Source organism: Clytia hemisphaerica, unplaced genomic scaffold, assembly GCF_902728285.1.
Source record: "Clytia hemisphaerica strain Z4C2 unplaced genomic scaffold, Clytia hemisphaerica genome assembly, whole genome shotgun sequence".
Classification (NCBI taxonomy): Eukaryota; Metazoa; Cnidaria; class Hydrozoa; order Leptothecata; family Clytiidae; genus Clytia; species Clytia hemisphaerica.
Window position 1 is genome coordinate 2469546 of NW_027103551.1, and position 10926 is coordinate 2480471.

General features: G+C 33.8%; 1 protein-coding gene across 2 annotated transcripts; it reads right to left on the bottom strand.

Annotated features, from left to right (window-relative positions):
- Positions 1-2664: 2664 nt before the first annotated feature.
- LOC136800261 (T-box transcription factor T-like) lies at positions 2665-8468 on the bottom strand. Of its 2 annotated transcripts, XM_067056881.1 has the most exons (5): positions 8174-8468; positions 6693-6885; positions 4395-4662; positions 3734-4118; positions 2665-3372 (listed from the first exon to the last, which is right to left on the bottom strand). In XM_067056881.1, the coding sequence occupies exons 2-5, from the start codon at positions 6860-6862 to the stop codon at positions 3062-3064; spliced, it is 1134 nt and encodes a 377-aa protein (XP_066912982.1). In that variant the 5' UTR covers positions 6863-6885; positions 8174-8468; the 3' UTR covers positions 2665-3061. The 2 variants fall into 2 exon arrangements, with proteins under 2 accessions (XP_066912982.1, XP_066912983.1); XM_067056882.1 differs by lacking the exon at positions 8174-8468 and having other exon boundaries at positions 2974-3372; positions 6693-6955.
- Positions 8469-10926: the final 2458 nt, after the last annotated feature.

Below are 10926 nucleotides of genomic sequence, written 5' to 3' on the forward strand. Positions count from 1 at the left end.
TTTTACATTTTCTGGTTACCGTTGCGGGACGTAAAATGCATGTTTTGATATTTTGTGATCAACTTCTGTAAACAATCAAAGAAAAGTCATATTAATCTCCTATCAACGCTTGCGATATCCGTTTATAATTTATACTCGACACAATCTATACAGCGTAAACACTTTGCATTAGGAAATGATCATATTTGGTTTAATCTTCACTTGACATCATATATAAGTTTTATTTGTTTCCCTCTCACTTGATGATTTAATACGGATTTTACGCTGGCTTCCGTGTTAAACTCATTTACGTGCATCTAAACGAACGGAATTTAGCTTCAAGCTAATATATCTTGCATTTTTCGCAATAGCCGGTTTTAACCGACACGAAGTGATAGCGGAGTTGACACAGACATTTCAAAAGAAATTATTTAAGTGTCCTTGTTTTGTCATTAGCGACCGTAGTGCAGTGGTAGAGCATCTGGCTAGGGTGCGTAATTTTGTGGGTTAAACCCCTAGCCGGATCATACCAAATATTCCCAAAATGGTACTACATGCCTCCCTGCTTGATGCTCAGCAATTAAGAGAAGGATCAAGGGTACGTGAAGCTATCTAGGAAGAAAGAGTGTTGCTATCCCCTACCTTCGGATTGATAGCTATCGAAAGAGGAGCCTTCTGGTCGCCTCCAACTGTGGTTGCAGACTAACTTACTTTGTCATGAAAACTCTAACCATTTACCGCATTAATTCATACATTTCCCCCTGAATTTTCAATAACACGAACCCTGGTGGACATTGCTTGTCCGGCTAATGATGACCCCTAAATTTCATCTCTTTAACCAAGAGTGAATTTTTCTACCCCGACGTTATACCCTAAAGTAAAGTCCATGTGTGGATACCTGCAAAATGAAAAAAATTAGTAAAAAGACCCTTGGAAAATTCTTCTTCATACCTTAAACCCCCTGGAAAAATTCGTCCACCCCCAGTATGGATATAAAATTTATAGGAATATTTTTCTTTTGATACTTTCAGGTGTTCGCTATATTGAACTTATTGTCATTTGTTGGTCATCAGAAAAGGATTGAACCTAAAGGTAAGATTTTCATTTCTAATGCACCTCACTAGTCCGCCATTGACTGGAACAGGCTTTCCATATTAAGGAAATGTCCAGTTTTAGAGCTATTAGTCCGTTATCTTGCATTTAGCTCTGGTCGTCAACAGCGTGATTTGAATGCCTTGAAAATTCGAACGTCTGAAAATCCAATGGAAATTAGAAAACCACACACAGTGGACTAGTCGATGTCAAACTGAACACACTTCCATGGGAAATTTCTGAGCAGTTATCCTATCTATTGTGTAAATAAATATGATATCTGTGGTAACCATTTGACAAGGGGAATCTCTCTTACACCTCTAAAAATTGTAACATGATTCTAATTGACAATATTCTAACTGCCATGGAAGCGATGAAGTTTCGAATCTTTTCATCAAAGTTTATTTCCAACGTATACGACCCCTTCTCACAGACCCGGTGGACCCCCTCAAATAGAAAAACTGTCGGAAAATTATGCTCCAGTTTTTGTCTCCGCTAGAATAATCAAATTAACAAATCCTCAGTGCAAAAAAATTATTTCCTATATTTTCCATCTACAATTCATATCCCCGGCAAAACATGGGAATATCAGTCCCCGTGAGTTTCTGCCCGTCATTTCTACTTCCTTTGGCTGAAAAAAGCCCACAGGGTTTATGAGAAGGGGTGTTATAAGATCCAAAACCCACTTAGTTCATTATCGCTATCCTTCGATATTAGTCACCTGAAATATCATCATAGTTCATGTGCGGTCACTCTCTTCATCTCACATGTTTGACGTCAAAGCTAGATTGTTTTGAGTAACGATGATTTTTTATACCGGACCCTAAGGCTTAATCTAGACGGGAAATGCATCTTTAATGCTCTGTAATATGATATATTCCTCTCATTCAATCATTTTATATTGTGACAATTCATCGAATTTTTTTATCTTAAGTGGGGTTATTTTTAGCTTAATGGTTCTATGAACGCTCTCTATCTTGACCGCCCTCTATGTCGAACAAAATATTCATTTTATCACGAATTTTCTTTATCTCGAATAGGAGAGATCGATCCTTAAGTTTTGAGATATAGAAAATTCACTATACCAATTTCCAGAAAATGCATTTTTAGACCTAAATGGACAGTCCCCCTCCCCCGCGTTTCCCCCATAAATTTAAAATCATTTTAAGTGGCTCTGGGTACGAGATAATTGCTTTTCCATTCTTATTGTAGCATAGTCTCCTCTCTCTAACTCAAATGCTCACGGAGGATACACAATTTGCTAGAATTATAAAGTTTTGGAGTAGTAGACAAGAGAGTACCTTGGAAGGGTTTCATACAAAGTTCTAAAGCTTTGTGTCCGAGTTTGGTTGACTATACGGCAAAAGAAAGTTTTTAAATGAAGGGTAAACTCTTTTTTTATAAGAACAATTTTATGAGACAAATGGGGCTCTAGAAACCAAAAAGACAAGAACAATCTGAGAAATTACAGGCAAATTGAGGGGGTCATTTAAGGGTCATGGGCTTTTTCTAGAAAGGGATTATTATTTATTTCTCGCACAGAGAAAGTAACAAAATAATGACCAACAATATTTCCTTTGTTTATGTTTGTTTGTGAATTTGTGCATCTTTTTTTAAATTAGTCGTTTTGTTCAATTAATTATATTTACATTGTAAAAGCTTTGTTTGTTCCTTTTGTTATTTACAAGTGTCATCAAAATATTCTTCAAAAATAATATTTTTATCTATTTAAGCCATGTAGAATCCTCTCTTCGGTAACTATTGGGATCTTTTCCTTCAAAGAAAGTCGAGAAAGATATTTACAACCAAAACTGGTAAGAAAATTGAGAAGTAAACTCACTTTTCCGAAAAATTACCATGAAGGTTTTTTGCAATAGAGGACCTGTTTAAAAAAGTGTTTTAGAAGAATTTAAAAAAGAACGATAAGAAAAAATTATCTCTAAGAAAAAGTATATACAAAGTATGGGAGACTGAAAACTTGAAAATTAAATTATCTAGAAATTGCTGTATGTCTAAGTTCAATTTGTCCGTTAGGGTTTATGTTATTTTGATGAAAGCGATGATGAATGTTTGAAGCTTCTAGTTTAATTCTCAGTTGATCTTGGTAAGATAATACATCGCTACGAATCAGTGTAGGCGGTGAATGGCGGGTAGATATGGGCGGAGAAATAGAATGACGGTGAATATCGTCATCATACTTGAAGTGTGTTGTGGGGTAGGATGAACTTAATGGTGAACTTTTGGTTGGTGAAGGGATATCGGAGAATGTGGTTGATCTTGAACGATTGTATGATGGGTAATCTGTAAAAGAACAATTGATGAATATTATTATTGAATTTGAATGTTATATTTCAAAGAAATTTTAGGTATTTTGAAGCAACAGTTATGACTTCAAGGCAGAATCGTTTGTGTAATTTTTTTCTGGTTAGTTAAGAGATATTGTTAACTACCCAGTCAAATTTCTAAGATCTTTAACTTCAAATTCAAGGGAGATGAACTTTACACATCGAAGTCTTCATAACTCGAACACGCACGGGGAACACAAAAGTTTGTTCGAGTTAAGGAAATTTTAAGATATTGAGTAAAGTTTATAAGACATTCACTGAAGAGATCATAAAACTTGTTCGAATTAAAGAGTCATTCGAGTTAGTAAAATACTTACATGATGTGGGTCTAGAATACGGGTGATGCCTCATTAAAAGTTTTTCGGCTCCGCACGTCGTTGCGCCCATGTAATGTGGTGACGGAAGGTGTGTCGGGAAATGGTGTCCCGGTAGTGCGTAAGGTGATGATGGCGGACAGCAACTACAAAATGAGTTACGTCGCTCTACGTATTCACGGTGGTCGTTACGTTCTTTTGCGTCGAGGAATGCTTTCGCGAATGGATTATAACGTATTTTTAAATTTGTAATTTCTTCATTTTGGTACGCCGTGACGGCAATAAATTCTGTCTCGACAAACGAATACGTTGATACGACTTTTTCTCCATTGCCAACTTTGACTATGTGAATTCGTGGGACGTATTTGTGGAGGGAATTGAGCATCAACTGTTGTGACAAGAAAATATTAGGGTTAGATAATGTCAACGTTAAACACGTTTTTTTTCTTAAGCACCCGTTTTATCTAAACTAAGGCTTAGCATATCATAAAATTTGTGTTTTGTGTTTAAGACTTTAACCTACCGAAAGTCCATTAAACTTTACATAAATCTCTTTTTGAGAAAGAATCTAGTTACAATTCTTAAGTGACTAAATCGTGTTGTCCGAAAAAAAGAAATCATTTTAAAAATCTGTCCGAGAAAAAAGAAACCACATCGTACTTACCACTTGTCCGTTTTCGTTTTCTTTATTTGTTAATTTGACTTTGGAAAAAACAATTGGACTTTTCATCCAATGAGCTCCAAAGTTTGGTGAGTCGGGATGAACGTAGATTTTACTTGCGGCCGTTGGTTCTGGTTTTCCTGCGTGTGACCATTCCCCGTTGACATATTTCCATCGGTGGTCATCTACTGGCATAAAGTCTAACATGACTGTGTACATTGCTGTAGGGTCTAAACCGTTGGCTCGTGACTTTAATACAGGAAACATACGCCTGAAGATGAAGAATAGAACAAGAATTAATGAGTGTGCCTACAGACATTATAAACTTTTATCAACTTTTTACACAGTCTATGCGAGTTTGTTGACCTCAAAATTAAAGTTATGACGTTTTTAAAACCATTTAATTATTTTATTAGACTTAATGACGAAGCAAAAGTTCTATTACGAAAGTAGAAAATGGGGTAATTTTAGGATCTATTAAATGACCAGCTTTAAGATTCGATTGGCACTAATTCATCCCAAATTAACTTTTTATCAGTGATCAAATCTTTACGTAAAGATTATTAAATGTTTTTAAGTATGTATAGGTTTTCGATTTGATTATTTTTGGACGATTTTAATGAATTTTAGATTCTTGAGTGTCATTAAAGGTGTTTTCGTCATGTTTCACCTTTGGACGGATGTGATGGTAGTTCATTTGGCTTTTGAATAAAATAAATTGTAATAGTAATTAAACATTTGAAAATGACCTTTTTTAAATTGCAATTGTAATTAAATGGCTAGGTGAGAATTGCTCTATCGGTTTTGTCGGTATCTTTTTGATTTCGTCGTGGTTTTTTTGAAAGAGACCAAATGATTTGTCGGATGGTTTGATTGTGCTTTATTGTAAGAAAAGTGTGTTTCGAGATTTTGTCACTTCTCTCAAATTTAGTGTTTACCCCAATTTCTCATCAAATTCCCTCTTTCTAGTGTGAAAGTTCTTATAAAAAGGCGTGAAAATTTTTCAAAAGGTTACCGCAAAAACACCGACGGCCCGCGGAGGGGCATAATTAATGAAAATTGTGAAAAGAAAAAAGTGAAATTAATTATCACTGTAATTTTAATAGACAATGAAAAATTAGCTATGCGACAATTAAATTTTTAATTTGTCATGGAATAGCCGGTACCTTTTGATCTATTCAAATTCATTAAGTACATCATAAAAAAATTCTTTAAACGGAAAAAGTTTGGGGTATAATTTTGTCAGGGTTTTCACAATAGAAAAAACTTAATCCGATAAAATTGCCTGGTTATCCTTTAATAATTAAAAATTTCTTCTTTTTTCTTCTTTATGGATGTTTAGGATTAACTGAAGGATTAATTGTTTATAATTAGCCTTAAAAAATGAGACAATATAGTTTGGTAATCCCGAGTTGATAAGTATCGATATTTTTAGGGATCTTATTTTAAATCCTCACTTCGCGATAAATTATATAAACAAAGTCGCTAGTCTAAGGCTACTACCACTTCACACCTTAACACCTTAAGGCTGAACCTGTTACAATCAACGCAAAGAAACACAAAGCCTTCGAGGTCAAAGTGTCAATATAGTTTTAGCATAGAATCTGGTATCAACCATAAACTTGTTAAACCACTTCAAACAATTCTAAACACTGCAACCTAGACCACAAATATAGCCCTCAATCCTATACATATATCCTTTTCTGAAAATAAATTCCTGTTTTCTTTAAAAACAAACTTTTTTAGGCCCTTTGATCGGCTTAAATGCAGAAATCCGTGAAAAAACAATTAGCATTTTCCTTCCCTGTACGGCTACTTCAAGAAAACAGTCTTCAAACCCAGGAACAGAAACTCAAATATTTGAACTTACCTAAATCCGATAACTAATTATATTCAAAACCACAAAGAACCCAAAACAAACCCTTTTTTCTCTTAAAAAAGGTCTTGAAACAAGACTAGAAAGGAACTTTTACGTAATGTTTTATTTATCGATGAATTCCGTCGCAGATGACCTCATTTTCAAGCCGCTTTTTCTTATGTTTGCCGAAAGTTTATTTTTTGCTTATATCTACTTCCCCGTTCGGAGACCTATGTGAAAATCAAGTCTTTTTAAAGTTCATTGATGGAGCGTAATACTATAGTGAAAAAACTCCAAAATCTAAAGGTATGTAATACTAAAATATACATTGCACCCGGAAAAGAATGTTGCATCATTAGTAACATCCCAGCCTTTTAAGGTTGAGTTCTACTCAAGATACAACACTATTTCCCGACTGACACGTATTTGTATCAATAATTTACCTTCCATTTTTGGTGACAATCATCTCGTTAGTCATTCTGTGGAAACTTCGCCATAAATCAGCATCCTCAAGTGCGATTCTCATATTAACATCTTTTAACAGTTTCACTTCATTTTTATCGACTTCACTTTTTCGATTCAAAATCGATGCCATTGAAAAATCGGACTTCATTTTGAAACGTGTTTCCAATCAAGCTATAAACACCGAAAATAAAATACGTCAATATTTCAGGTCAGAGATCCGCTCGCTACCCGTCTAGTTCACTTCTATAATCAAATGACGCAAAAATGAAAAATCTAACTGATTTGTAGTTTCCAAATTTTTCTTGAGGAGGGTCATTAAATATCTTTTATATTAAATAAAGAAAAAGAGTATAGTAATGTTTTTCATTCAATCATTAAATACAGGGTAATTAAACACCTCGTTAATGAGTTTTTAATAGACCCACAGCGCCGCGTCGTAACCGCCGTAAAAGCGGCGAATCCTTCTGATCTATAACTGGCACCATGAGCCGGGCGAAGCTTTGTTTGTCATTTTTTTAAGAGTATCTTTTTTATTGGATGATACGATGATATGAGCAGATTTGGGCTAGTTAACATCAAATTAGAGTTCCCTCTTTGAAATATTGAAACATCTTGTGCCCCTGAAGCCTTTTCTTCCTCCTCTCCCGTTTATTCAATGGAATTAGGTATTCTAGCATTTTAGAGCAAAATCTAACCTTTTTTTACTAATTTCATGATAATTTCTATAGAACGCACACCCTTTTAATTAGTCTTTAAAATAAGTAATGTTCAGAAATTGCAAAAGGCTACAGTTACTAATTTTGGCCGACTATATACATAAAAAACCTGCGGTTTTCTAATTGGAATTGAAAGAATTTTTACGTGCGATTTTTTATTAATGTTGTCTCCCCATTAAGTCATAAATCTTGATGAAATCGCAAAAATAAATATGAAGGCGCCTTATAAATAACGTTGTTTGTCATTACACTAATTAAAAATATGTTGACATTAATTAGGAAAACGAGCTCTATGCAAATGCTGTGTATTTTCGTGTCTCGTAAAAAAGCCAACCAACCAATGACAATCCAACATTATTAAAGAATAGACATCGTCCCCAATTATATAATTATCGGGCTTCTAACATCAATAGCGGATCTGAGGGGGTTCAAAATTTACTTATCGTATAGTCTTCATTTTCTTGTAAGAAGCATGGCCAAAAATAACATAAATTGTGCAATAAATTTTGAATCCTCCTTAGATCCTACCAAGCTGGCACACAATGTTGTTTCAACGTTCATCTTACGTTATATGGACGTTTTGAACGTTAGATAAACGTTGAAAAAACGTTGTGTGCACTGATATGTACTTAATTTGGGGCACTAGGTATTACAAAGATTAAACACTGGTGTCATCAAGAATCCCATAAAGCTACCATGGTGTACAAGGGAACAAGTTTGTTAAATTGATCAAGTTTTTTTACCTTGAAAAATGCAATACCAAATTTTGCACAATCCAAAACAACAATCAAATGATGTGAGAATTTGTCAAATCCGTACGTCTCTCACAACAAAATTAACAAATGAACGTTCTGGAGAAGTTTAACAATTCGGTGTTAGCAAGTTGATTGCCAAAGTAGTACTGATTACCTTGTGTTACATTCATGGCAAATTATCAGTTGCGAATCGACCGTATATACATTATTTCATATATCCGTGTTATTCTAAAGCTCTATTATCTACTAAAATGCGATCAAAGACGATATACCGACAGCCCGCGTTTTCTTAATTTTTTGATGTCGTAGTAATGGTAGACGGATTCTATGAAAACTGAAAACCCGGGGTTTGGTAGTTAGATGTTATAAACAATCAAACTTTATAATGATTTCTATTGTTTCGTTTTTTTTTTCGATCCTCTTTTGTTTGTATTTGTTGTTTTTTTGAAAGAATGTGTCATTGCTTCTTTTACAATTGGATTCGCTTTTGTTTTGTTATTTTTTAGCACATATCATAAACTTCGAATATAAAATCAGATCAATTTTTTTTAATATCGATTTATCAGGTTTTTGATATTGTCGGCAAATTTCCCTCTTTTTTCCCCTAAAATGATATCACCGTATTGTGTATATGAAATAATTCTATTCTTAACAATTAGCAGCCACTTGTAAGATCGTACAAAAGAACCCTTTTTTTCGAATTTGCGTATTTTTTAATGAGCCCTTATATTTACATTATTCATAAGCACCCGTTTTAGAATATAAATTCACATACATTTTTATAAGAAAAACAACAGAGTTATTTCCTAGTTTCACTTTTGGGTGGGGACTACACCAATATAAAACATATTACAGTCGATTCAGTAATACTCGGGTTATGTGACTACCGTACGGACAAAATTTAGGGTTTCAAAATTGGACCCATACAACTAAGCCAAATTTAAGTAAATTTGGGTGAAAATCGACCCTTTAGGGTGTATTTTTTTTAACTATTGTCGATTTAGAAGCAAAAAATGATCAAATATAAAAAATTTTGCTTAAAAAACTTACAACTGCCTTTTTAAGCCCTTAAAGTGCACTTTCCGTCATTTATTTCACAATACACTTTGGGAAGCCTGAAAAAGTATTCTTTAGGGCCGTAGGTATGTCATCGAGTGCCCTCTCCCCCCAACAGTAAGTTTCTCACATTTTTTTAAATATCAACATTCCCATCTCTTGCCAAAAGAGGGGTCTTTGGTTTTCCACAATTACCTCAATAAGTTCTTGATATTTATGTTCTAACAAAAAAAATCGATTCCCTTTGATGAATTTAAACTTTTATTGTTGTTAGTATGGGATCGATATTGATTGACTTAAATTTTTCTATCAGCTCTTCATCGTATTAAAAGAAATCTTTTCGATTCTCCCTTTTTGAGATCTCCATAACTAACAATATCATCCTAAATGTTTGTTCGAATCATTAGATCTTTCCATAAAAATCAACGCCATCTTGTTAATTCCATTTAGTTAACAGTCTCAAACACATTCACTTTGACCGTTTTTTATAAGAACATCTAAAAATTTCAGAGCGTCGGGATATCTTTAATTTATTGAGTTCTAAGCCTAAAAATGTTCATAAGATGTTCGTATTTTCACAATTTTGTGAGTGTTTTTGTTCAACTTTTTCTTCTTGATTGAGTGTTTTAGAGTCCACAAAGCCTTAAAATATTCTTAACTTATTCTAAGAATTTTTGCCATCGAATCCTTATGTTCTTATGTAGTCTGTTCTTATAAAAAACTTAATATCTAGTGAATGATTATAAATATCTTATTTTACATCTTGTAGTTTACTTTAACTGCCTTCACAGCTGATTTCCTCATAAGAAACATTACTTATAGATCAATATGTTCCTATAATATAATTTGAACCAATCTAGTATGCTTTCTTACAAAACCAGTTAATTTTGGCTAAACGTTCAGTTATCCTTATTTTTCTTTAGAACCCTTTCAAACCAGTTTTCTCTTGTATTGGTGATTTTCGAAATTTTGAATTAGATTGTCTAAATTTTAGTTGTTCTTAGGTTTTGGCTAATATAAGTCTCTTCGAGAGTCTCTTATCATTCTATATAGTGAATATCCTAGTCAACCCAGTGTAAGAGATTTTTAGGACTCCTTAATTTTTGTTCTTGTTATATTTTAAGATTGTCGATGACTCAACTGCACCTTCGAAACTTAAGGAGAGGATTTTCTCCAATGACCTTCTGTTCCTATGTAAAATCTTGGATGTGAAGTTTTAGAAAAAGAGAAAGCTATTATAGACCGATACCTACGCGTGAAGAATGTTAAGTCTTGAAAAAAAATTGAATTAGCGAACAGATTCCTTTTTCAACCTCCTCGATTTTCATTTTTCGAAAACGTATCAATTTTTTTTTTAAAGAAGCAACTTCGTGTCCAGACTGCACAAATTTCTGGTATTTTACATATGTATTCATTTCATACATTCGTTGGTTTTCTTCTTATATTTTTCATCCCCTTTATGTTTCAGCCTCATGAATTCTCATCCATATTATGCTTTAATGAGTACTAGACTAGATATACTGTTTTAGCGTGTATCTTAAGAATAAAGAGGTGCATGATGGTACACCCATGTCTCAAAGCTCCGGTGGAACCTCTTCCCACAACGGAGATAGGAATTCTATTGTTCTAAGGTTAAAATATCCAGTGGGGTGGTTTTGAAGTGCATTTTTTTCCATTAAATCTCA

Coding starts and splice junctions, on each gene's coding strand:
- LOC136800261 (XM_067056881.1), bottom strand. CDS start 6,862: ATGAAGTCCGATTTTTCAATGGCATCGATTTTGAATCGAAAAAGTGAA. Junction 4,119..4,394: donor AAAACGAAAACGGACAAGTG/GTAAGTACGATG, acceptor TTGTCACAACAG/TTGATGCTCAATTCCCTCCA. Junction 3,373..3,733: donor GTATTCTAGACCCACATCAT/GTAAGTATTTTA, acceptor GTTCTTTTACAG/ATTACCCATCATACAATCGT.